At 47.5% G+C, this 27,228-nt stretch overlaps 1 protein-coding gene across 2 annotated transcripts; it reads right to left on the bottom strand.

Moving 5' to 3' along the window:
* Positions 1-132: 132 nt before the first annotated feature.
* On the bottom strand, positions 133-26,776 carry Lpo (lactoperoxidase). 2 transcript variants are annotated; one of them, XM_090351744.1, is made up of 13 exons: positions 26,719-26,776; positions 17,590-17,667; positions 16,019-16,103; positions 13,204-13,364; positions 11,721-11,838; positions 11,331-11,460; positions 10,075-10,281; positions 8,664-8,988; positions 6,171-6,331; positions 3,721-3,973; positions 2,537-2,710; positions 967-1,204; positions 133-772 (listed from the first exon to the last, which is right to left on the bottom strand). In XM_090351744.1, the coding sequence occupies exons 2-13, from the start codon at positions 17,663-17,665 to the stop codon at positions 565-567; spliced, it is 2,136 nt and encodes a 711-aa protein (XP_090207870.1). In that variant the 5' UTR covers positions 17,666-17,667; positions 26,719-26,776; the 3' UTR covers positions 133-564. The 2 variants fall into 2 exon arrangements, with proteins under 2 accessions (XP_090207870.1, XP_090207871.1); XM_090351745.1 differs by lacking the exons at positions 16,019-16,103; positions 17,590-17,667; positions 26,719-26,776 and adding an exon at positions 13,750-13,892.
* Between the last annotated feature and the right edge of the window lie 452 nt (positions 26,777-27,228).

Here is a 27,228-nt window from a genome sequence, read left to right as displayed (position 1 = left end):
CAGTCACCCCTCTTTCCCAGGGCATCCAGACATAGGACACCCCAACAGGAAGACACTGTAAACTTGGCGTGTCTTCTTTGGCAGGGATGCTGAGGCCTGCCTTTGGAAAGAAACTGAGTCACTGCTGGCATCCTCAGTCAATCACCAGATGTTTATTGAGCGCTACGCTACCCCAATACCACTTCTAGTGCCCCAGGCAGAAGTCTAGGGCTCAGGAAGCTTGCAAAATAGTCTGGAAGGATGGGGAAAAGACAGAGGTCAAAGGCTACAGCCTCAGCCAACATTACTCAGAGGGAGGAAGGGTGGCATCTATCAAGCTGTATTAGAATGCCACCCCAGAGAACCTGAATGTTGGCAGAAAGGAAGATTTCCATACGCTAAGAGGTTGGAAGTGGTGGGAGCCAGAAGAGCTGGAAAGATGGAGGCTGTTGGCCTTGGGCAGATGCAAGAGAGGCCTAGCTGGAAAGAAGGTTGGTGGGATGAGGCCTGATGCTTAAGGGACTTGCTTGAAATGGCAGTGTGGACCAAAGGTGGATTCCCGGTGCCTGTGGGAGGCCAAGGCCTCTAATTCTCCACCGAGGCCCAGGGCGAGAGGTCTAGCTCATCAATGTCTGAGCAGTCCACAAAGTCTTGCGGGTAGCTGTGGGCCTGGAACGCGTTCCGTGGGACCTTGGTGATGTGGGTGTTGTCACAGACAAGGCGTGAGAAGGACATTTTCTGCAGAGAGGCTTGCTGCTGCTCTGTGAAGACCCCTGGGTTTTCCCACCAGTACCTGCAGAGACAAGTGGAGTCAGGGCCAGCAGTCCAGCAGCTGGGCCCGCCCTGGCCGCCAGAGGAGGTCACAAGGAAAAGCCCCCCTTTGGCGCTGAGGTCTGGTATCAGCCCTCTTGCAGGATGTTGGGGAGTCCTCCTCCCCCCACTTTCATAAAGGGCTCCCCAGCTCTCTGAGGCGGAGATCTTACTAACCTGTCTCCATCTCGGATCCGCTGGAACTGTTGGCCCACGAGGCAGGCCAAGAGACGCCCCACTCGGCCTCCTGCTACCAGGGGCTCTGCAATGGTCCCTATCCAGATGTCAATGTTGTCCGGGGTCCCGTAGAGATCCAGGAGCTTCTTGGCCAGCATCTCATTTTCCAGCACAGTGCTCAGTTCTTCCAGGGTCCGTGGTTGAGAGAGGTCACAGAAGTTTCTCCAGGAGTTGTACCCTAGCAGGGGAATCCGAGGCTATCTCATCCTGGGAGCTCATGGCCTCCCTCAAGGACCCACCACTCCAGCTCCATCAGCCCCAGAAAATCTGGGCTCAGAGACAGAGGGTGGATCCATCGTTTAGGTGTGGGGGGCATTTTGGTCTTAGGGGAGTTGGGGTAAGCTAGCTCACCTGGTGTTTACTCTCAGCCCAGGAAACTATTTTAAGCATTGCACAGTGACAAAGCTGAAGAACAGAAATGTTAAGTCACTTGCCCAAATTCCATAACTAGTAAATGGCATTCAATTCAGGTAGGATTCAATTCAATGGCATTCAATTCAATGGCATTCAATTCAATGGGATTTCAATTCAGGTAGTCTGGCTTTTCATCACACTACCTTCTTTTCTCGTGTGCGAATGGCAATATTGGGGCTTGAACTCAGGGCCTGGGTACTTTCCTTTAGCTTTTCATTCAAAGGCTGGCACTCTGTTACTGTGTTATCTAGCTTTCTGATGGTTCATTGGAGAAAAAAGTCTCGTGGACTGTCTTGTCTGAGCTGTCTTTGAGGCATGATCCCAGAATCCCAACCTCCAGAAAAACTAGGATTATAGGCATGAGCCACCAATTCCTGGTCTACATTGCTTTCCATAGGAACAAAGCAAAAACAAGTTCCCACACTTGCAGGTTTCTGGGCTTTTAAAGCTGATACAAGACCAGGAATGTGGCTTAGCTGCAGAGTGCTTGCCTAACACGCATGAAACCCTCAGGACCAGAGACACAGAAAAAGCCCAAAGTGGCACTGTGGCTCAAGTGGTAGAGTGCTAGCCTTGTGCAAAAGGCTAGCAAAAAGAAGCTCAAGGACAGTACCCAGGCCCTAGGTTCAAGCCCTGGGAGTGGCTTGAACCAGCCCCCCGTTGCTGGTACTGGGGCTTGAACTCAGGATTGTATGCTATCGCTTGGCTTCATCTGTTCAAGGATATCACTCTGTCGTTTGAGCCACAGCTCTGCTTCCGGCTTTGTGCTGGATAACTGGAGATTTGTCTGGCTTCTACTGGTGATCGTCAGACTTCAGCTTCCCGAGTAGCGAGGGATTATAGGAACAGGCCACTGGTGCCCAACTCAGCCGCTTATCTTTTTCATCTGAGGACCGCCCCCACCCCCGGAGAATACCAGCTAGATGTGCGTGTGTCCACATTTGAGAGAATGCAGGGCTCCATTTTATGGATGAGCAAAGTTGGTTTCCATGTCAGAATGGATAAGATCCTCAGGCTCACAGAAGAGAATCTCTAGGAGTCCCAGAAGGGAGTCACAAGTTCTCCAGGCCTAGCCAGACCCCAGAGACCTACTCACCAGGCTGTCCGTGGTCCCGGCAGCGTTGTATGTTGATGGAAGCCAGGTCGAAGCCATGGATGGTATGCGTTGGCTGGAATAGCTTGTCACGCAGCTCTCCCGTCATCATTTTATCCTGCTTCATTAACTTGGCCTTTCTGGCTAATAGGCCTCGAACCAGAGGGTCAAGTCCACCTGTGAAGGGAGACCAGTGGCTATGCTGAGGATGAGAAGAGGGTGAGCTGCCCCCATCAGAGTCTCTCAGTTGAAAGTAGTTGCCAGCAGGGAGGCAAGAACAGAAGAGAAGAGTCCTAGCTGCCTGTTTTGTTTCTGAGGTGGTGGCAAGAGGCATCTGTGGGATGATAGCCTGAATAGCAAGGTTGAGAGTATTTTCAAGTTCTAGTTCAAGTTCTAGCTCCTCCTCCTTCTTGGAGTAACACTGAGGCATGGGAGATGTACCATAAGTATGTAGGAAATGGTTCTCATTTGTTAGGCCTTGAGGCAAGTTGGTTTCAACACAGCCCCCAGCCAATCAAACTCATGGAAGCGGAAGGTACTAGAAAAGAGCAGGATAAAGCTCTTTATTTACCAACTCCATGAATTCCCTCTTTGAAGTTCAGAGAAGCCAAGAACAGGGGCAGAGCGAGGGGAATTTCAGGTATCTTAAAAGCCACCAGTAGGAAAGAAATAACTAGTATTTATCACTCACATCATGACTCATTTTAAGGTACTCAATAGATCTTATTTCATTTAATTGCTTGGACATCCTCAAGAGATATCTTTTTCCTTTTTTGTGTGGCTTGAACTCAGGGCTTTGGGTACTGTCTTGTCCCTTCACTTTTGTGCTCAAGGCTGGTGTTCTGCCATTTGAGTCATAGTTTAACTTCCGTTCATTTGTTTATTTTGTTTTGCTTTTTTTGCTGGATAATTGGAGATAAATCTCTTGGCTCTGTCTGACTGGTCTGGCTTGGAGCTGTGATCCTCAGATCTCAGCCTCCCGAGTAGCTAGGATTATAGGCACGAGCCATAGGTGCCCAGCTGAGGTATCCCCATTTAACAGACCAGAAAATTGAGGTACAATGACAATTCACTTAGTCAGGGTCTCATAGGAAGCTCATGGACCATGACTTCCAAACTAGATTTCCTTACAAGTAGGTTAACAGAGTGGGAGAGCCGGATGAGAACTCCTTTAGGAAAGAACATACCGTCTTTGACCAGCCTCCAGGTGTTGAAGAAGAGTGTATGCAGAGGAAGTTCTGGTTCTGGCCCCCAGGGCTGATAATTCTCATCCAGCCGGGATATACTGGAGGGGACCTCCAAGTGGCCAAAGCGGAAAGCAAAGGTGAAGACGTTGGAAATTCGGGGGTCTACAGATTCATTGTAGCCTTGGTACGCAGGAATCCACTTCGGCATCTCATCACCCAGCACGATGGGTAGATAGTCTCTGAAGGTGATAATCTAAAGGGAGAAGAAACACGCCACAAGGACAGAGTGTGAGGCTTAAACTACTGCAGAAGGAGGTAGAAGCGAACTGTTGTCACTGGGATTAACAGTCTAAGTCCAAGGACATTAAACAGATAGCATCTGTACCCACTTTTCATTCCTATGCTCGCAGCAGACATTGTTAATCGATGATGGTCTTTCTGCTGATCTCTCTGCTAGCTGGTCATTTGAATTTGGCATTTGAGGTATATTCTATGCTCTAAGTAGCATGATTTGGCTGTCCAACTTATTTAATGTGGAAATAGATCACTTTGGATTCTTCTTTCAGTGCTGGGAGTGAACCCATGGTTCACTCTTGAGCTACATCCCCAGGCCTGAAAATAGATCCTATGAATCATTAAAATATTTGTTTAGAGCTGGATACCGGTGGTTCATGCCCATAATCCTAGCTCCTCAGGAGGCCGAGATCTGAGGACTGCAGTTCAAAGCTCTCCCTAGCAGGAAAGTCCACGAGATGCATCTCCAGTAACCTACTCAGAAAGAGCCAGAAGTGGCACTGTGACTCCAATGGTAGAGCACTAAGAGCTCGGGGACTGCATCTACGCCCTGGCAATAGTAAGCACCGAGACTGGCAAAAAAGAAAAGTGCTTAAGATTTCTGATTTTAACTTTCTCTCTCTTCCTCATTCCTTATGACTAAACTCTCTGGAAATTATTTAACAGGAGACTACAACAGGCGTGGTGGTATACGCCTGTAATCCCAGCACTTGGCGGGTGGGGCTTAGGCAAGAGGATTGTGCTGAGATCCGCTTAGGTTATATAGCTAGACCCTGTTTAGAAAGAATGCCCTCCTCCCCCCCTCCAAAAAAAAAAAACAAGCTATAGAGAAAAAAAAAAGAGGGACTAGCCAGGGACCTTAGAACTGAAGAAGTAACAATGTGGTGAGCTCTCCTATCCCCTCGACTGGATGCAGGAGGGACTGGCAGCCTGGAATCGCCAATAGAAATAGGCAAAGGAAGCCAAGGGAGGCATGCTCTCCCCTTCCAAAAGACTAGCACAAGGGAAAGCCAGCACAGACCTAGCAGAGAGCACAAGCCCTCGGGCCACCCTGACCACCTCAGCCTCTGCTCGGGAACCCAGGCTGTAGGACAGTCTGATTAGTTTGCTGTGGGGGTGCCTATACCTTAGCTCCTCATCAAGGAGACCCAGGCTTAGAAGGTTGCTTGGCAACCCACACAGCCAGAGAGAGCCTCCCTGCCCTGCAGTAGGCAGTGGCAGGAGCTAAGCAGGAAGCCCAGAAGTAGACCAGAACAGCACTGCAAGAAGTCAGAGAACTAAGCCATCACCAGACCCAGAGCAGAACTTTCTTGCCAACCAAGGTCCAGCAGGCTAAGGCAGGAGATCAAATAGGACTCCTAATAACTGGAATGTTTCCGGGGGGCAGTGGCTCCCTCCTGTGATCCTAGCTACCCAGGACACTGAGATCTGAGGATCTCTGTTCACAGTGAGCTCAGGCACAAAAGCCATCAGAGTCTTATCTCCAATTACCCATAGCATAACGATGACAATGTAGAAGAGATTAGTGTTTTCCAAGGAGGAGAGAGTAGAATGAGAGTGGAGTGCTTATGAAAGGTGGCATAAGGAGCCCTGTGCAGTTGTCTATTTTGGTGGTATCTGCATAAAAGTTACACCTAAGATAAAAATTGCACAGCACTGCACACATGTGTGTGCATACAGGCATGGGCGAAGCATTTATGACCAGTGAAATTGGAATAAGCACTTATGGTTTAGATCAATGTTAATCTCCTGCTTTGGACACCACATAGTTTTTATCATATAATTATGCAAGATATAACTATATCTTGCACATATAGTGAGGAAAAGTAAAGGAGGAGGCTTATTTTTTCTGTGAAGGCTAGAAGTCTACCACTTGAGCCACAGCTCCATTTTTGCCTTTTTCTGTAATGAATTGGAGATAAGAGTCTCTTAGACTTTCCTACCCAGGCTGGCTTTGAACCGTGATCTTCAGATTTCAGCTTCCTGAGTAGCTAGAGTTGCAGGGATGAGGCACTGGCTCCTGTTAAGGAGAAGTTGAGGGAATAGAAGGGGAGAGTGTTCATAAGAAGGAGACCGTGGGGATGGGCAGCCTAGGAGAGGAAGGTGTGGGAGGCGGCTGGAATGGACAGTGAATGGAGCTGGAGGCCCCTCCATACCTGCACAAAGGCTCCCAGGATTTTCCGGGCTTCCTGGTACAGCTTGTCTCCATCCCAGTGAGGGTTGAGTCTCTTCAGTTCTCTGGCCAGGCGGTTGTGCTCACGGAGAAAGAGGGTGTGGGATGTGGCCAGCAAGATCTGCTCAGAGGCACGAGAATCTCCTGGAAGCCCAGAAGGCAGGAAAGTGGGTTCTCCCCGAGCAGCTGCAGGACCCAGGGACCCCACTGAGAGACAGAGGTGCCCCAGGCACAGAGGGAGGGAGCCACAGGTTTGTTTTTCCATTCCATACGCTTACTTTTTAGCTATGGGATCGTAACATTTCTCAGCTTCCCTCTCCTTATTTGGCAAGATGGGGCTCAAAAGCCTACAAGGATTTGGTAAAGGTCAGGCCCTGAGTTCAAGCCCAGTACTGGTACAGACAAATGAAAGAAAACCAAACCAAACAAAACGAAGGCTTTAGGACTGCAGCTGAGAGGGGACGGCCTGGATGGTAGCGAATTCTTCTGTGCAGTGAGGAGAGAAGGATCTGGAGAGGAGGCCTACGGGGGCGGAAGAGAGGAAGAAAGATGGAGGAGACGAGGGGCAGGAGGGTGGCAGTTTACTTCTGGCATCCTCTTAGCTTCAAGAAAGCTTACACAATTCACAAATGCTTGGTGCTCCTAGCTGCTGTTATGAAAACCTGGAAGAGGCTTAATTTGGGGTCTAGACTGGTGTAGGATACTACATGGGGGGACACACAAACCAAGAGAGCCAAACCAAGAGAGCTAACAAGGGAGCTTGGCTTGGGGCTGCCTTTTGCCTTGTCAGTGCGGCCACAGTTTGTCCTTGGAGAGTCTGTTATTGTTGTTGTTGTTGTTTTGTTTTGTTTTTTGCTTTCAGAAGCCAAAGACAGAGGGAAGCAGAGGGCATGACCCCTGGAATAAATAGAATTGGGAGGCTTTGATTGTTTACAGGTTGCTTGGAATACTGGCTTTGTGCCCAGGTTTTAAAAGCCTAATACACACACACACGTACACACACATACTCCTCTTAATCTAGAACATCTTCTAGAAAATTGCCTTAATAAATGAGAATATCCCTGGTACTGCAATAACAACAATAAAAAAAGGAAAATAAAGATTCATCAGCAAGGATGTTGGTTACCTAAGCAACAAGAAAACAGGAAGAAAAAAAAAACAAGAAGATAGCTGCATAACTCTAAGAAGCATTAATAAATAAATAAATAAGGTTTGGGCCGGAGTTTAGCCTAGTGGTAGAGTGCTTGCTTAGCATGCATGAAGACCCAGGCTAGATTACTCAGTACCACATACATAGAAAAAGCTGGAAGTGGTGCTGTCGCTCAAGTGGTAGAGCTCTAGCCTTGAGAAAGCCCAAGGACGGTGCTCAGGTCCTGAGTTCAAACCCCAGGACTGGCAAAAAAAAATTTTAATGAGATTATTACATGGCCTCTATTAGAGTACCCTCTTAGCATAGAGTATGTAGAGTAAAGACATCGGGTTATAAAGCATTATTTATAGTATGTCCTTAACTATGTTAAAATACCTGTGGTAGGCAAAGTATGGGAAAGATTAGAATTAAAATGTTAATAATAATGGCTGGGTGCCAGTGGCTCATGCTGGTAATCCAAGCTACTCAGGAGGCTGAGATCTGAGGATCTTGGTTCAAAGCCAGCCCAGGCACAAAAGTCTATGAGACTCTTATCTCCAATTAACCACCAGAAAACTAGAAGTGGTGTTGTGGCTCAGCATGGTAGAGTGCTAGCCTTGAGCTGAAGAGCTCAGGGACAGCTCCCAGACCCAGAGTTCAAGCCCCACAACTGACCAAAAAAAAAAAAAAAAAAAAAAAGTTCAATAGTGATTATTGGTGAGTGGTAGGCACATGTGGATTTTCTTGCTGCTTTTCTGGATTTCCTCATTTCATTTTACTGTGAGTGTGTCTTCTCTTCTCACTGGGCCTTAAAAAAAAAAAATGAGCAGGGCGCAGTGGCTCATGCCTGTAATCCTAGCTACTCAGGAGGCTGAGATCTGAAGATCAAGGTTCAAAGCCAGCCTGGGCACAAAAGTACCAGAGACTCTTATCTCCAATTAACTTCTAGAAAACAGGAAGTGGGACTTGACTCATGGGTAGGGCAGTAGCCTTGAGCTGAAGAGCTCAGGGACAGTGCCCAGGCCAACTTCAAGCTCTATGACCCACCAAAAAAAGAAAGATTGTGATGGGTTTCTTTGTTTTGTGGTTTAAACTCAGGCCCTGGTTTCTTGAGCCACAATTCTACTGCCCACTTTTAGGGCTTAATAGGAGATAAGTCTCACAGATTTTCCTGCGTAGGCTGGCTTTGAACACCTATCCTCAGTCTTAGCCTCCTGTGTAGCTAGGATTACATGCGTGAGCCACTGGTGCCCTTTTTTCTACTTATTCACTGCACCTCAGACAGCGGTGGCTGGGGGCAGAAGCCTCCCTGGATGCTCTCCTTGTCTTTTCCCAGCCTAGGCTCACCTGCAAGGAAGCATGGCACCTGGGCGGTAGTGTTGATGACCTCGCAGGGACTGGGCCTCTGGGTGACAAAAGGCAGGTAGGGCAGCTCCCCATCTGAGAAGTCTTGGTTGACGGCCAGGAGGCCCAGAGGGCTGCTAAGGTTGCGCAAGCGATGGGCCAGGCTTGGTTCCGGGCCATACACGAAGCTGGCATCCAGGAAGGAGGTCAGAGCATTGATTTGTTCTCGAGCCAGGCTCTGATAGGGTGGAGCAGGACACACAAACCCAGCGCGGAAGAAAGGCATGCACTTCCCTTGAGTCTTCACCTTGGGGTCACTAGAGGGGAACTGCAGAGAGATGGGGGGGCATTGCTGACTTCAGGGGGCCGCAGTCTGGGCTTGGACAACTTTCCCAAGGGAAGAGTGGATGCAGATGGCCGGGCACTGGAGGCTCAGGCCTACAATCCTAGCTACTCAGAAGGCTAAGATGTGAGGACTGTAGTTCAAAGCCAGCCCAGCAGGAAAGTCCTTGAGGCTTCCTTCCAGTACGCTATTTAGACAAAGCTGGAAGTAGTGCTGTGGCTAAATGGTAGAGCACTAGCTTGGAGCACAAAGAGGCTCAGGGACAGCACCAGGCCCTGAGTTCAATCCCTAGGACCAGTAAAGAAGAAGAAGAAAAAAAAAACTATATTCAATAAAGTTTAATAGTAGAAAACCTTCAAATCTTTCACAGTGAGGGTCTCTGAATTTTGAGTGGGGAGTATGTTCTGGCATTCCTGGACAAGAAAATATCACATAAGACAAAATAAATAAATAAACAAACAAACAAATAAATAAAACCTTGGGCCAGGACTTTGGCCTGGTGGTAGAGTGCTTGCCTAGCAAGCACAAAGACCCAGGTTCGATTCCTTAGTACCACATAGATAGAAAAAGCCAGAAGTGGTGCTGTGGCTGCAGGGGTAGAGCTCTAGCCTTGAGGAAAAAGCCCCAGGACAGTGCTCAGTCCCTGAGTTCAAGCCCCAGGACTGGCAAAAAAAAAAAAAATCTCTTATCTCATGGCCTTTCTTGCCCGGGCTGGCTTTGAATCAGGATCCTTGGATGTCAGCCTCCTGAGCAGCTAGGATTAGAGGAATGAGCCACGGGCTCCCGGCTTGAGTGCCCCAGATTTGTCATGAGCATTTCGCTTGTTCACTTACCACACTGAGCCTTTTGTCTTTGACAGCGGGAACAATGCCTTCCTCATCTTTGAAACCCCAGTGCATGGGGCATTGCCTGGCAACTTGGTGGTTAATGTGTAGTCACTCACTAGGTAGATACGTGAAGCAATGAATGCCCATATGAGATCTGGGGAGCTCCTAAGTCAGCACCCACATGTCCCAGGAGACCCATGCTTGCTCCACCGGGGTGAGGACGGGGCCTGCAGCAGGGGCCTACCATGATGGGGAAGCAGTTGTCTCCCTGGAGGCAGTACTCATCACACTGGGCTTTAGAGTAGCTGCTACTGCTCAGCTCAGTGTCAGGGGCAAAATCCAAGTCGTGGTCCACAATTTGACCCCACTGCATGAGGAGCAGGGACCAGTTCGGGTCCAGAACCTCCTTGTCGTTCAGATAGGCAGCAATCTGGTTGGACACATCACGGGCCTATAGGTGGAGAGAGAAGAGGAGGGCAGATGGGAGGAAAAGTGCTTTGAGGGCTCAAAATCCAATATGGTTCCCTCAGTACTTAAGATGTATGAAGCTACAAAGCTTGTAATTCCCCACCACGAGTCTGTGAGGTATTAGCTCACTTTGTGGGTAAGGAGACTGAGCCCCGCAAGTCTCTGTTCCCGCTGTCCAGCAGCTACAGAGACACAGGGGTGGGCTTGAACCAAGGTCTGTATGATTTGTGTGTGTGTGTGTGTGTGTGTGTGTGTGTGTGTGTGTGTGTGTGTGTGTGTCAGTGTGTGTGGGGGGGGGGTCATGGGGCTTGAACACTGGGCCTGGGTGCTGTCCCTGAGCTCTTCAGCTCAAGGCTACTGCCCAACCCCTGGAGGCACAGCCCCACTTCCCATTTTCTAGTGATTAATTGGAGATAAGAATCCCATGTTCTTTAGTTCCTGGTCTGGCTTTGAACCTCTGTCCTCAGATCTCAGCCTGCTGAGTAGCTAGGATTACAGGCGTGAGCCACAGTGACAGGCTTGGGTCTGTATGGTTTTATGTGCAGTATCCATGTCCTGTCCGCTACTGGTCAGGGCGAGAAGACAAAGACAGGCTGTACCCGAGCGGCCTAGCCCGGGCTATGCCAGGTGACTGTGGACAGGGGCAGGGACTCTGGGGAGGCGTTGCCAACTCAGATGAGGCAAACGACAGCTGAAGCACTCCAGGGGCTGAGGCAGGGGCGAAGGGGGGCAGGATGGGGCAGGCAGGCCATCTGCTTGAGAGACCCCAGGGTACCTGGCCTGGAGGGGAGGGGAGGGGAAGGGAGGGGAGGAGAAGGAGGAAGATGAGACAGAAACAGAGCTGGAGAGATGGAGACAGAGAGAGGGTAGGAGGGGGGAGCCTTAGGGAGGGGTGAGGATGGGGGTAGAACCTCGTGGCATTGGGGGAACTGCATGTGCCCAGCCTCTCCTGCCTCCCCCATCCCCTCTGGGCCTCTGTGGAGAGGGGTTGGGGTTCCTGGATCTCCCCCCCCACCCCCCGGCCTCCCTCACCAGCGGGAGCGGGAAGCCATTCCTCTTCTTGCCAGGCGTCCACCCGAAGGGGAGGGAGAGCCCGTCCTCGTACTCGGCCGGCAGCCAGCGAGCCAGCGCCCTGTTGGCAGCGCCCAGCGTGGGATCCCTCCTGAAAGCCGGGGAGACCCCCTCAGCCGGGGCCTGCTGGTGTCCGGGGCAGGGGCCCTGCCCCAGGGCAAGGAGGCTCTGAGTACCCTGTCCCCCCTCCCCAGGGGGTGGGGTGGGGGAGGTCCTTCCATTGGGTACAGGGGTCTCCTTTAACAGGGTCCAGGAGGGTGAAGCTCTGGGAGGTCTTCCTGGGGCAGGGTGGGGGTGGGGGGATCCTCTTGCTGGTGGGGCCTGCAGGTTCACCGCACCCTACCCAGTCACCTATTATTGCACTCTCCAGTGATGGTACGGTAGGGGCTGCTCGGGTCACAGGCCATCACTGGAGCAGGGGGATCGCAGCCCACCTCCCAGGATAGCGAGGTCAGGTCCAGGCTGGACCCTGAAACAGCAGAAGAGACTCACTCACTCACTCACTCACTCACAGGGGCTGAAGTTTTCTAGCTTTTCTGAGGCCTTGGCAGGAGGCAGAAAAACCAAAGTAGGAGTATGTCAGATCAGTCTTAACCCAGAACAAACAGGAGTCTCAAGTCTGTTGTGAAATAATCCCAGTCAATCCCTCTGACACAGGTGGCTTAAACGTTCTGGTCACTTAGAGAAGGGAGGACTCCGGTATGAGGCAGAGAGCCTGTTGACTGACTTTGGTGCTTCCTCCAGGCAGAAGTCTTACAAAGAACACCCTCATCCCCAGTGTGACCTTTCTTGGGGCTCAGTTCCTTCATTTTCCAAAAGGGCACTGGCCTAGCTGTCCCCTAAGGCACTCCTGTTTCTGCTGTCTGGCCTGTGAGCCTCAGAAGGGAGAGTTAGAAGACAGACAGCTGCTGGCAGGGATTGAAGCTTTTAGTGGCCTCTGAGCTTTGCTTTTCTTTTTTCCTCCCCTCCCTCCTCACTCTTTCCCTTCCCTTCCCTACTCCTCTCCCCCGACTCATTTTGTATTTTTTTCTGGTACTAGCAATTGACTTAGGGCCTCAGGCTCTCACTTGGTCTTTTGTTGTCGTTTGTTTTGGTGCTAGTCCTGGGCTTGAACTCAGGGCCTGGGCACTGTCCTTAAGCTTTTTTTGCTAAGGATAGCCCTCTACCACTTGAGTTACATATCCATTTCCAGATATTTTTGTGTGTGTATGTGTAGTTGAGTGGAGATAAAAGTCTCACAAACTTTCCTGCCTAGGTTGGTTTTGAACTACAATCCTTAGAGCTCAGCTTCCTGAGTAGCTGGGATTCTAGGCATGAGCCATGAACACCCAGTTTCACTTGGCTTTGTTACTCGAGTCTGACACTCTACCACTTGAGCCACTTCCAACTTTTTGCTGGTTAACGGGAGATAAAGAGTTTTCTGAGCTTTTCTACCTGGGCTGACTTTGAACCTCCATCCTCAGATCTTATCCTCTTTTTATTTTTGTGGGTTGTGGGGCTTGAACTCTGGGCCTGGATGCTGTCCCTGAGCTCTTCTGCTCAAAGCTATCACTCTACCCCTTGAGTCACAGCCCCACTTCCAGTTTTTTAGTGGTTAATTGGAGATAAGAGTTTCACGGTCTTTAGTGCTTCGAGGTGGCTTTGAACTGTGATCCTCAGATCTCAGCCTCCTGAATAGCTAGGATTATAGGCATGAGCCACGGCTAATCAGATCTCATCCTCTTGAGTAGCTACAATTACAGGCATGGACCACCAAGAGCCTGGCCTGCCTCTGATCCTTTCAGCAGGGAGATGACGCCTTCCTGCCATCAGAGGACCTGTGAGCTGAACATACCTGAGGCATTGGTTGAGGCAACCTCCTGCTGCAGCTTCTTGAAGGATTCTTCCCACACCTGTCCACTGCGTATGGCCGTGCGTGTTCGACCTTTGGCGTGCTTGAGATACTCTGAGAGCTGTCGGGTGGAGGGAGCCTGGGAGCTCATGGCTGTCTTCAGCCTGCAGTGGAGAGCAATGAGGATCGTGAGCTGGCCCTGTAGAAGGGAGTTCGTGGTCCTCTGCGGGGATGTGCAGTGACCCTGTATCCAGGGAAGAGCCCTGGGATGTCAGGGGCCCAGGGAAGACAAACTCTGTCTTCTCAGGATCTTTTCTAACACTGTGGGAAAATCTCTTCTGAAAAGAAGCTTGAGCTTTGTTAGTTCTGGTCCAGGCAGGATCAAGTGTTTCCTGAATTCCAACCAGAGGGTTATACCTAGGCTGACTGCTAGCTAGGATTCCAGGGGTGAGTCACTGGGCTTGGTTCCAAAGCTTTTGTACTCAAGGCTAGCACTCTTCCACTTGAACTGCAGCTTTCCTTTAGGTTTTTTGGAGATAAGAATCTCACCAACTTTCCTTCCCTGGACTGGATCAAACGGGATCCTCAGGTCTCTGTTTCCTGATCCTGGTGACTGGTGGCTGGCAGAAAACCTCTTTTTGAGTATATGCACTGACTGTAGAACCAGGGCTGTCTCTGGGGGTCAGTCAGGCCTCTAGTTCTGTCTGAAGAGCCAGAGGATGCTGGGTCTCAGCCTGAGACAGCAAGTGAGCAGACCACAGGAAGGAACGTGGTCATTGGACTCTTATCTCCAGGCCTGCCCCAGCTTCCCTAAAAGAACTCAAGAGAAAAACCAGAGTGCCATTCTGCTGCTATTGCAAAAAAGACAACATGGCCAAATTAGCCCACATAGGCATGGATGGGGTGGAGAAAAAAGCTGGATGCTTCAGGTTTTGTGTTAGAGCTGCCAGCACTGGGTGAGAAGTCCAGAAAAGTATCCCAGCAGAGCAGATTTGTGCTCTTCCTTGAGGCACTGAGTTAGTCAGGAAAGTTAGTCATGTCACACTCCATACTTCAGCAGGGAAGTGGGGCGGGGGGGGACAGGCCAGGAGTGACTCCCCACTCTCACCAGAGGCTCCCAAGGTCACTCTCAGTCTAGGGGAGCAAGCAGTCTGAGACTATGTCTGCTTATGCTGACCTTTCAGTTCCTGAAATGGAATTCTAGTCCTGGGGACAGAAATTACCAGAGCATATTTGATTATCTAACAGTCACCCAAAGAGTCTGGTACCTATAGCTTGTGCCTCTAAAATCCAGCGACCCGGGAGGCTGAGATTTGAGGATCATGGTTCAAAGCCAGCCTGGGCGGGAAAAAGTCCAAAAGACTGTTATGCCCCCAAAAGCCACACACAAAAACAAACCAAGTGCTGGAAGTGGAGTGGTGCAGTGATAGAGCACTAGCTTTGAGCAACAGAGCTCCGAGATAGTACCCAGGTGCTGAGGTTAAGGCCCAATACCAGTGCTAAACAAAGTGGCCAAAAGAATCATCAGACCACTTGAAGACTCATCCTAGAGCAAGAGGAATGAGTTAGCTCAATGCTAGAGTTCCTCGTGTTTCTCATTAGCCCTTTTGGTACAGAGCGGGGGCTTCCTGGTGGCAGCAATCGAGCCTGGACTGCCTTTTCCACCTGTCGCAGCCCCTGGGTGGAAGGTGGGTGACTTTGCTGGTGTCCGGGAGGCCCAAGTTTCCCTTGGATTTTTTTTTTTTTGAGGGTTTCTATGTTCCTCCTCTAGCTGTCATGGGAGCAGCTGCTAAAGGTTCACTGCTGTAACTTTGTTGGCCACTGGCTTCTGGTCCATGCATCAGAGTTGCCTGGCTGGACATGCCCAGGAGTAATGGAGGTCTCCGGGGGGTAAGGTTAAGACTGGACCAAAACCGTATCCTCACTTAATTCTTTCCTTCTACTTCTATTTCCTGCATTCCACAGCAGCTTCCCACAGCAACCCGACCCTGGTAAACCACCTGTCCTGAGCAAGCCTGGGGTTCCACTTCAAGAGAACTAGAGGGCCGGGAGTTTGGCCTACTGGTGGAGTGCTTGCCTAGCATGCACGAAGACAGACACGGGTTCAATTCCTCGGTACCACATACATAGAAAAATCTGAAAGTGGTACTGTGGCTCAAGTGGTAGAGTTCCAGCCTTGAGAAAGTCCAAGGACAGTGCTCAGCCCCACAACTTGCAAAAAAAAAGAAAAATGTAAAAAGAGAGAGAGAGAGAAAAAACTAGAACTAGAAAGACTCAGTCAATAAAGAACTTCCACCCTTCTGAGAGGGGTCACTCAGGATCCAAGGAACACTGGGCCAGCCACCTAGAACAAAGGCCTTGTGAGATTTGATATCCCTTCAGGGCACCCTAGAGGCTGAGGATTTTTTTGGGGGGGAGGGGGGCTTGAACTCTGGGCCTGGGCATTGTCCCTGAGCTCTTCAGCTAAAGGCTACCTACCACTTGAGCCACAGCACCACTTCAAGTTTTTCTAGTGGTTAATTGGAATAAGAGTCTTACAGACTTTCCTGCCTAGGCTGGCTTTGAACCTCGATATTCCAATCTCAGCCTAAGTAACTAGGATTACAGGCGTGTGCCACCAGATCCCTCTGAGGTTAGGGATTTGGGGAGTTGGGAGCTGTTGCTGCTGCTTGTCACATTCTTTGAGGTTCAAAGCCTGTGGAAGGGCTGGCTTTATCATTGCTTGGGCTCACCGGATGGGTAGGGCTGGTCTAAGTGTGCTAATTAACAGGAAATCTGTGATGGGAACCCCACATATATGTATATGTATCTTTCTTACCTGGTCCGGGATTCCAGGTAAGCTTTGTTGACTTGGATCTTGACTTGACCCACAGTAGCAGAGATGGTGGAAATTCTGATGGTCTCTGCTTGGAGTTGGGGGGAAAGGATCAAGAAGCAGACTATCAGATACCATTCCTTTGAGACGTCCTTTTTTTCTCTCCCTCTTTTTTATGTGGTACCAGGTTCTGAACTCAGGACCTGGGCACTGTCCCTGAGCTTCTTTTCCTCACTACCACTTTGGCTACAGCTCCACTTCCAGCTTCTCTGCAGGCAGTGAGGAGTTTATTGCAGATAAGAGTCTCACAGATTTTCCTTCCCCAGGCTGGCTTCAAACCACTATCCTCAGATGTCAGCCTCCTCAGTAACAAGGATTACAGGCATGAGTGAGCCTGCACCTGCACCTAGCTCCATTACCCCATATCTTTCAAATGTGAGCAGGCAGGAAATGTATGTCCTTAAGAGAAAGAGACAGAAGGGGAAGGATAGTCTTTGATCTTCAGATCAAGACACTCCCCTCCCCTTCTGGAGTGCAATGGAACACTCAGGAATAGGACCCAATCAAGCTGGTTTATCCTCCAGGATTTCTCTGGTTCCTGGTGGAACAATTCTGTGGGTACCTAAGCAAGCCCCTCAATTTACTGAGTGCCAGGTCCTAAAGTAGGTCCTAAAGTAGGGAAGGGAAGGCATAAAGGCAGAGGCTGGTCTCCTTGTTTTCACTCATGATGATGTTGTAGCCCCATTTTCCGAACAAAGAAAAATGTCTGCTGCAATTTCACGTGCTCTTGAATCTTCAGATATAATATTTTTTTTTTGCCGGTCCTGGGCTTGAGCTCAGGGCCTGAGCACTGTCCTTGGACTTTCTCAAGGCTAGAGCTCTACCACTTGAGCCTCAGCACCACTTCCGGCTTTTTTGTATGTATATGGTACCAAGGAATCGAACCCGGGTCTTCGTGCATGCTAGGCAAGCACTTTAACCACTAGGCCAAACTCCCAGCCCCTTCAGATATAATCTTATTTACAGTCTTTGCAGATATAACTCATTCAGGGGAGGTCAGGAAGGGAGGACCCTTCATCCTGTGTTTTGTCTGTTGAACTCAGGGCCTGGGCATTGTCCCTGAGCTTTTTGGTAGAATGCCAGTGCTCTATCACTTTGAGTCACAGCTCCACTTCAGGTTTTTAGATCGCTAATTGGAGATAGGAGTTTCATGGACTTTGAACCCTGATCCTCAAATCTCAGCCTCCTGAGTAGCGAGGATTACAGGCAGGAGCTGTGACACCTAGCAGGTGTTATCGAAAGGGAGAGGACACACAAAGGTGGCATGGGAGGACTGAGGCAGAAGTTAGCATACTGTAGCTATGGAGCAAGAACTCCAAGGAATGTCTGGAGCTACCAGAAGCTGGAGTAGGCAAGGAAAGCTCGTCCTCTTCAGCTCTTCGAGGATGTAGGGCCCCCGCCATCACCTACACTTTGGACTTCAAGCCTCCTGGACTGTGGGAGAATCCATTTCTGTTATCTTCACGATCCTGTGTGATGAGAGGCATGGGAAACAAATTCTATGGGACACTTACCTTTTTTGGCAGGTGTTTTAGCCTGGAGCAAGACCAGAAAAGCCAGCAGGGCTGGGAGATGGAGAAGGATCCTCATCCCTGAGAGAGAAGGGGGGAGGGGGGGAGAGAGATACCATAGTCATGCTGGGAGCCTCAGTGTGGCCAGGGACTACCAGATAACCCTGCCGTGGGAACAGGGAAGAGACAACCACATCAATTCATTCATAAAGCACCTACTGTATGCACAAAGAGAGAGAAGGAACACTGGCTTCAGGGTCTGAGACCCTGAGTTATCATTCGACATTCATTCTAACCAGCTCTGCACTCTTGGACAGATTACCTGGCATTTCTGGGCCACTGGCCTGTCCATGAGGGGGTAGGGCCAAGTGGTGCAGGTTGTTCCACTCCACCCTGACAGCCTGTCATTCTGAAATCCTGAGTTTGTTTTGTCACAGGGTGTGAAAAGTGCTGCTACCCAGCCACCGGAGTTACCTTCCTTCCTCCTTCCCAGGAAACTGCTTTTCCTGTTATCTAGTCTCCCCTGACTGCAGCAGGGATGGACTGTGCCCGAGGCGGACACCTCATCCTTCCTGTAAAACCCCACAGGGGGTTCCCCTGCCAACATATACAAGGACATGGGGACGAGCTCAGAAATGCCTCTAAACTCACAGTGGAATCCCAGGGCACAGGAAGAAGTTCCAGCTTCTAGATTAAGCTCATCATTGTGAACTTCAGACTGCCTAACCTACCACATTCAATTTCAATTTCAGCAGCTTTGTCTTTTGGCAAGGAACTTCCTTGGGCTTGGTGGAGTAGGTGCCAAATAGCCTTTGCAGAGATTAAGGTTCTTCACCAGAGAGGTACCCACATAGACAGAGGGAATTATTGCTTCTTTTGACGAGGCTCTTAAAGTGTGTGTGTGTGTGTGTGTGTGTGTGTGTGTGTGTGTGTGTGTGTGTGTGTGTGTGTGTGTGTGTGTGTGTGTGTGTTGGTACTGGGATTGGAACTCAGGGCCTGGATCCTGTTCTTGAAATTCTTTTGCTGAAGACTCTACTACTTGAGCCTTAGCTCCACTTCTAATTTTCTGATAGTTAATTTGAGGTAGGATTCTCATGGACTTTCCCGCCCAGGCTAGCTTTGAACTGGCACCCTCAGATCTCAACCTCCTGAGTAGCGAGGATTACAGGCATGAGCCACCACTGCCTGGCTTAGACCAGGCTCTTGACTGGCTCCCCAGACTTCTCAACAAGGCATAGTTTCTTTTTTTCCTTCCACATAGTATTTCTAAGTGGAGTCCAGACACCAAGGAGAACAACCTCAGACTAGCTGATCTCCCATATCTGCTCAAAACTCCCTGAGAGAAAGCACACCCTAGCTTTGTCTGAGAGATGACCTAGCCTGTCTCTCAGATACACTCCAAATAACTTCCTGTGTGTGGACCAGAGGAGATGAATCATGCACTTGGTTCAAGGAATTCAGCTTTCCATGCCATTCTCCATTTGGCTTTTTATATTTCCCCCTACTTTTTTTTTCTATAATGTGGTTCAACTCCTAGGTCAAGGCTCATTGGTTATTTGGAGTAAAAGATCTTTAGAGATTTTTTTTTTCTTTTCAAGTGTGGTAACAAAACAAAACAAAACAAGAAGGCCAGGCGCCAGTGGCTCACATTTATAATCCTAGCTACTCAGGAGGATCATGGTTCAAAGTCAGACCAGGCAGAAAAGTTCATGAGATTCTGATACCCAATAAACTACTCAGAAAATATAAACCTGGAAGTGGTGCTGTGGCTAACGTGGTAGAGTGCTGTCCTTAAGCAAAAGGAGCTCAGGGACAGCCCCCCGGGCTGTGTAAGAGATCTCTATGTGGTTTCACCCTGAAGAATAGAAACTTTCTACTCACTGAACACCAACTCTGCATTTTCCATCTCTTTTGGCCTCTGTCAAGGGATGTTAGGGTATCACTGGGTAGACCAGGCTGGCCTTGAACTTTTGATCTTCCTGCCTCAGCCTTCTGCATGCTGGGATTTCAAGTGTGAACTACCAATATAGGGTAGTCACAGGAAACCAAACTTAGCTACTCATTTTTCCACTCCTTTCCTTCAGACATTCTCTCCATAGCAGAGAGAAGGAAGAAATTCAAATTCAAAGCTAAATTAGTTTCCATGATTCTTGATTGCTGTGAAGGAAGGATGTGGGATAGAAAGTAGAGCCGAGCAAATACAGGGTCAGGGCACTGCAAAATGGGTGTGCCCATAATGCCCTCTGGCAATACAGAACAAAACCGGGCAAAGAGCAAACAGGGCTTCAGAGAGAGGGTCAGCTGGCAGGTTCTGTGGTGTTTTGTTGTCTGTCAAATTCTTACTCTCATGGTCAGTGCCAACTCATTCCCGAGCCCATTAGTTTTTAGCAAAGTGTGGAGATTGCAGGACGTAGAATTCTAGAGCACATGTTAAGTGAATGACAGAGCAGAGAAATTTAACATTTGGAGGTTGTTGTAAATGAGAGAGCAATATTATAGCCCATAGATGGCTTTCCACACTGAAGCATAACTAAGAATGACTTGGGGATCTTGATAAATTCAGCGTGGAAGGTTATGGAAGAGCCTGAGAGCCTGTACTGTCCACAAACTCCCAAGCGATGTGTCTGGTCTACAGACCACTCTGCCTGCCACACCTTCTAAAATGTGGCTTTCAGACATGCTGAGCAGTCACCAAAGAGACTGGAGGAAGGACTGAGAGGGGGGAGGAGCCAAGAGAATTCTTTATTATAATTTTTTGGGGGGGAGTCCTGGAGCTTGAACTCAGGGCCTGGGTACTAGCCTTGAGCTAGTACTCTACCATTGAGCTACAGTACCACTTCCGGCTTTTTCTGTGTATGTGGTACCGAGGAATGAAACCCAAGGCTTTGCATGTTCTAGGCAAGCACTCTACCACTAGGCCAAACTCCCGGCCCCCGAGAGAATTCTCTTCCATGAATGGTAAGAGCTCTGGTAGAAATGGTGGTATAAGTCAACAGGAGAGCCACAAAATCATTTGCATATAGAAATATATATGTATATAGAAAATATATGTATATAAAATTATGTACACATAAAACACACATTATGTATGTGTAGATAGATAGATCGATAGATAGATAGATCGATAGTTTTCATCTATGATTCCAGGATTCTTGGCTTATAAGTTCCTCTCCCAGATTAAGCCATAAAAAATGAATTATTCCAAAAGACGCATGGTATCCTTAATATGTGGCTATTAGATCCAAACAGTATAAGAGAGAGGACTCAATATTTGCATACCCAATGCTATGGACATTTCGGAAATATAAACAGAACTACATAGACATAAAAACCTATGACTCTATAGACATAATGTTTTATTTCATAAATTAATATGTATCTATGATATACAAATCCTTAGCCTAATTTTGATTATGTTCTAAAAACTAAACGCCAGTGATTATATATAGAGATTCCCTTCATGAACACTCACTTGTTAAACATGCCATTTGAAATATGATGTAAAAATCAATGTTAATAAATTCTTTAATAAAAAATGAATTATTCTTTCCCAAAGAAAGTCTAATCTCTCTGTATCTTTCTGTGTTGGAGCTGGGCATAATGAAACTCTCAAAATGACCTTGTCTGATAGTTGATCATAAGGTTTCTATTTCAGAAGGGATTCTGCCCCTTTTCCAGGAGAGTGCAAAGAATGGTTCACAGAAAGGACAGGAAGAATCTGAACACAGGCCTTGTTGAGTGTCCCCACACAGGCTGTTAGCATTCGATTTTCATGGTTGTCTGGGCTACCATCATCCTTAGTGAAATCTCTATAAAGGCACAGAGAGGCAGAGGCATCTCATTGTTCCTTCCTTCATACCTACCTTCTGCACCTCTCTTCTGTATCCTTTATATGATCCTTCATAAGGAACTCATAGATACAATTGTTTCCTTGAACAACTCTAGCAAATGAATCAGATTTGAGGAAAGAGGTTGTGGGAACACTGATTTATAGCTAGTTGGTCAGAAGCCCAGGATAAAGCAGCTAGGGGCTTGTGATTGGCAGCCACAATGTAGAACAGTGTTAAGGACTGAACCTTCAACCTGCTGTCTTCAGAGAGTGCCAGCACCCAATTAGAGGGCAGTCAGGGGGTGGCTAGCTACAGCTGTGCTTGCTGAATGATTCAGGAACCCACAAACTTAGTATTGGAAGCATTTTGTGAGCAGGTAGTAGGGAAAATGGAATTTGGGTTTGGGTTTATTTCTCTTCTATAGCCTTAATGGCTCTTATCAAGCCTTCTATAACAGAAACAATCTTCTACCTCAGTTGAAGGTGAGGTATTGTGTACTTGTGGAATGCATCTGGTTGCATTTTAAAAATATGATTCAGGTCGCTTGCATCTATAATCCTAGCTACTCAGGAGGCTGAGATCCGAGGATCACAATTCAAAGCCAGCTTGGGTAGGAAAGTCCAGGAGACATTGATTTCCAATCAAACACCTACAAAACAGTACTGGAACTGTGGTTCAAAGTAGCTCAGGGGCAGCACTCAGGCCCTGAGTTCAGGCCTTACCACTAATCTCCAAAAAATATGGTCCAACTACCTCATTCTCTCAAAAGGAAGCCCATCCAGTTCATGCGTTTGGATGAGAGTCGGGTAGCCAGAGGACATTTAAGACACACCAGGGCCAGACATTCAGAGCTAAACTAGATGTTCAGATATGCTTCAGATAGCTGGCGTGAAATGCCGGAAATGAGATGAAGATTTGAGAGCCCTGGCTTAGGGAGCTCTGGAAAACACCACAGAAGTCTGACAATGTGGCTTAGTGGTAGAGTGCTTGCCTAGGATGTGTGAAGCCCTGTGTGATTCCTCAGTACTTCATAAACAGGAAAAGCTGGAAGCGGAGCTGGAGCTCAAGTGGTCGAGTGCTAGACTTGAACAAAAAGAAGCTTAGGAACAGTTCCCAGACCATATATTCAAGCCCCAGGGCTGGCCAAAACAAAAACAAAAACAAAAGAAACACTTGTTACTATTTACCTGCAACCTTTTGAGTGAACCTAGACACCTGTCTTAAGAATCCAGTTCCTAGTTGGTGGCTCACACCTGTAATCCTAGCTACTCAGGAGGCTGAGATCGGAGGATCCAAGTTCAAAGCCAACCTGGGCACAACAGTCCATGAGACCCTTATCTCCAATGAACCACTAGAAAACCGGAAGTGGCACTGTGGCTCAAGGGGTAGGGTGATAGCCTTGAGCTGAAGAGCTCAGGAACAGAGCCCAGGCCCAGAGTTCAAGCCTCATAACAAAAACCAAACCAAACCAAAACCAAAAACAGCCAGGTAGCCCACACCTGTAATCCTAGCTACTCAGGAGGCTGAGATCCGAGGATCCAAGTTCAAAGCCAGCCCAGGCACAAAAGGACCTGAGACTCTTATCTCCAATTAACCTCTAGAAAATGGAAGTGTGGCTTGGCTCAAGGGTAGGGTGGTAGCTTTGAGCTGAAGAGCTCGGGGACAGCACCCAAGTGGAGTTCAAGCCCCATGACCTACCAAAACAAAAAACAAAAACATCTCAGTTCCTAAATAACACGTGTAAGAGATGTCTCTGGCCCAAAGTTTTTGATTCTGTATCTTTGTTTTAAGGAACAGAAAAGCCTTCTTGCCCTACAGTGGGAGTACACCCATTCTATCTTCCTCTACACGGGCATGACCTATCTGACAGGTGTTTGCCAAACCTGGCACCAGAAAATGTCTCAGAAAGGCATATCTGAACCCAGAACTAAGTATTTTGAGAAAGCTTTAGGAAATCACATGATTAACTTTGTAAAAAGCAGTGAAGACTAACACTACTGAACCTTACCTGCCATGGGTCTCAGCCTCCTGTGGTAGCCCGGGCTGTTGCTCTGCACAGAAGAGTTGATCAATTATACCTTCTTGTAAGAATTTACTCCTGGGAAAGGCCCAGAGTTTTGAGGGGCTGAGGTGACTTAGAAGAGACACAGGTTCAGCAGGAAACACCCTGTGACTCCAGGCAGATACACAAGGAAACTTCAGGATGGTGAGATTTGGTTGATGTAATATCATTGACTTAGGTGGGGCAACTCCCCTTCTCCCCATTTTCCAGCTTAGCTATGTCATATTGATCTAGCCATGGAAGGCAGAAATTTCCACACCCTGCGCATGCTTATTTCTTAAGCCCCTAGTAGGTGATAAATAGCTCTGAAAATTAGGAACTACAAAATGGTTCTCTTCCCCCTTCCTTCATTCACCATCTTCGCCTGTCACCCAATCCTTTGTCAATAAAGTGATTTTTTAAAAGCATTATACTTTTTTTTCAGTCATCATTTCACAAGATTTATTTTTGGAAGACAGTCAAAAGAGACGTGAGAAGAGCCTGGAATGCTCGTCAAAAGAGTAAGCTGCTGTCCTTTCCTCTCTCATTGTGAAGCTCTTGGCAAATCATCTTGCTTTCCAGGGGCTTAAATGTTCTGTTAGTGAGCTCAGTGGTTGATTTAGCTGACCATTATGAGTAGCCCATGAACAACACTAAAGAAAGACATTGAAAAAGACCACAGAAGATGCAAAGACCACTTTTGTTCATGAGTTTGCAGAATTAACACTGTGAAAAGAGTTAGATTGCCAAAAGTGTTCTACAGATTCAATTCAATCCCCAGAAAATTCCAGTGACATTCTTCACATAAATAGAAAAGATAATTCTAAAAATTAATATAGGTCAGGCACCAGTGGCTCACACCTGGAATCCTAGCTACTCAAGGGGCTGAGATCTGAGGAACGCCATTCAGAGCCAACCTGGACACAACAATCCATGAGACCCTTATCTCCAATTAACCACCAGAAAACTGGAAGTGGTTCTGTGGCTCAAGTGTTAGAGGAGTAGCCTTAATATGAGACTTGAAAGTATAGGAAAAATATAGGGAAAACAGTTCATGATATAGGCAATGGCTTTCTGAATAGGACTCTGAAAACTCAGGAAGTAAGAGCAATTTTATCAAATTAAGAAGTGGTGGCTCACGCCTGTGATCCTAGCTACTCAGAAGGCTGAGATCTGTGGATCTGTGGTTCAAAGCCAGGCTAGGCACTAAACACTGTGAGACTCTTATCACCAATTAATCTCTAGAAAATGAGAAATGGGTCCGTGGCGTAGGGCAGTAACCTTGAGCTGAAGAGCTCAGGGACAGCGCCCAGGCTCAGGAATAGGGTCATAGTCTTGGGCTGAAGAGCTTTGAGACAGCGCTCAGGCCCAGAGTTCAAGCCCCATGACCCACCAAAAATAAATAAATACATACATACATACATGAGGCCCGGGGTGTGGCCTAGCGGTAGAGTGCTTAACTAGCATGCATGAAGCCCTGGGTTCAATTCTTTGGTACTATATACACAGAGAAAACCAGAAGTGGTACTGTGGCTCAAGTGGTAGAATGCTAACCTTGAGAAAGCCCAAAGACAGTTGAGTTCAACCTCCAGGACTGGCAGGAAAAAAAAAAAAAGCTTCTGCACAACAGAGGAAAAAATGACCAGTGAACAGGTAGTCTACATAATGGGATAGAAATTCTTTGCCAATTAGTCATGTGACAAGGGATTAATATCCAGAATATATAAAGAACTCAAGAAATTAAATACAAAAGAACAAATAATCTAATCAGTAAGTATGCACAAAGACCTGCATTCAATTCCTCGGTACCACATACATAGAAAAAGTTGGAAGTGTTGCTGTGGCTCAAGTGGTAGAGCTCTAGCCTTGAGAAAATCCAAGGACAGTGCTCAGGCCCTGAGTTCAAGCTCCAGGACTGGCCAAAAAAAAAGTACAAATAGCCAATAAATACATGAAATAATGCCGAACATCCTTAGCCATAAAGAAAATGCTAATGAAATTGATATTGAGATTTCATCTCAGTCAGAACAGCTGTCATCAAGAAAATAAACAGCAAATGCTGATGAGGACACAGAGAGAAAGGAACTGTTGGTGAGAATGTAAATTAGCAGAGCCATCTAGAAATTAGCTTGGTGGATCTTCAGAAAACTAAAAATAAGACCACTGTATATACACAATCCTATGCACATGCTTGAAAGAATGTAAGTATATAAAGTATAGATATCAGAACCACCATATTTATCACAGCACTATTCACAACAGCAAAACTACGGAATAAATCTTGGTGCAGTAATGGACAAATAGATTAAAGAAAATGTGGTAGGCTGGGAATGTGGTTTAGTGGTAGAGTGCTTGCCTAGCATGCATGAAACTCCACGTTTGATTCCTCAGTTCCACATAAACAGAAACAGCTAGAAGTAGGGCTGTGGCTCAAGTGATAAAGTGCTATCTTTGAGCAAAAAAGCTCAAGGACAGTACCCAACCCCTGAATTCAAGTCTCAGGACCAGCACAAAAGGGGGAAAAAAGAGAGTAATATTATTTATTGACTTGATTTTATTAGACAGCAAAAATGAAGGGGCTGGGAGTTTGGCCTAGTGGTAGAGTGCTTGTCTAGCATGCACGAAGACCCAGGTTTGATTCCTTAGCACCACATACATAGAAAAAAGCCAGAAGTGGTGCTGAGGCTCAAGTGGTAGAACTCTAGCCTTGAGAAAGTCCAAGGACAGTGCTCAGGCCCTGAGCTCAAGCCGAGGACTGGCAAAGAAAGACAGACAGCAAAAATTAAAAAAAAAAAAATAGAGGGCCGGGAGTTTGGCCTAGTGGTTAAAGTGCTTGCCTAGCATGCATGAAGACCCAGGTTCGATTCCTCGGTACCACATACATAGAAAAAAGCCTGAAGTGGTGCTGAGGCTCAAGTGGTAGAGCTCTAACCTTGAGAAAGTCCAAGGACAGTGCTCAGGCCCTGAGCTCAAGCCCATGACTGGCAAAAAAAAAAAAAATAGAATCCTGGAAAAAAATTTTAGCAAAAACCCAGATATTAAAACCAGATACTTTTCTATTTCAATGACTTAAAAAATCATGTTCATTAGATTGGTAGAAGAAGGAAATAGGAAGTGGCAGAGAAAAAGAAATTTCATGAAAATGTCTTTGACAAGATAGACCATTTAAGACATAAATCTTTTAATAAAATAGATATACTTTGGGAGAACGTTCAGAAACCCACCCATCAAGCCCCTCTCCCCTCTTTCCCTCTGCTTTACCTTCAAAAGAGTGATGTTCCCTCTTCCCTTACCGGAATGTATCTAGCAATGTTTCTCTTACGATGAATCCAGTTAAAATGAGCTGGGCATCTCAGAAGAAGGCTGTATTCAGGAAAGGGGAACAAGATTTCAGGCTCTTCTTGTTTTCTTTGAAATACATTTAAGCACCTTGGCCAAGCATTGTTGTTTTTATCTAACCACTCCCTGCTGAAGCCTGCTCTGGATTTCATATTTGAAGGTTCAGGAAGTGAAGTCTTCAGATGGATTTTTTTTTGTGGTCCTAAGGTTCAAACCCAGGGCCTAGTGCACGTTAGGCAAGTGCTCTACTGCCGATATGCACCCTTGACTCTAGCTGGATCTTGATCTACTTGATTCCAAAGGATTCCAAGATAGAACTTCCTTCTAAGAACCTCCCTGAGATAACATTGTTTCTGACCTACAACGCAAGTGAGCTACTACAGTTAAGTAGCAACACAATTTAGGTGTAACTGACACTGGGTATTTGTCATG

This window comes from Megascapheus bottae, chromosome 17, assembly GCF_031878675.1.
Source record: "Megascapheus bottae isolate mThoBot1 chromosome 17, mThoBot2.hap1, whole genome shotgun sequence".
In the NCBI taxonomy this organism is placed as follows: Eukaryota; Metazoa; Chordata; class Mammalia; order Rodentia; family Geomyidae; genus Megascapheus; species Megascapheus bottae.
The sequence above is the reverse complement of the archived record's forward strand: the minus strand, read 5'-3'. Positions and strand labels throughout refer to the sequence as shown.

Bases quoted from the DNA above. Each gene is read 5' to 3' on its own strand.
- Lpo (XM_090351744.1), bottom strand. From the start codon at position 17,665: ATGAGGATCCTTCTCCATCTCCCAGCCCTGCTGGCTTTTCTGGTCTTG. The intron at 13,365-16,018 runs GTAAGAAAGATA...TCTCCACTGCAG, and splicing joins TACCTGGAATCCCGGACCAG to GCTGAAGACAGCCATGAGCT. The intron at 11,839-13,203 runs GTATGTTCAGCT...CTGCTGTTTCAG, and splicing joins TGCCTCAACCAATGCCTCAG to GGTCCAGCCTGGACCTGACC.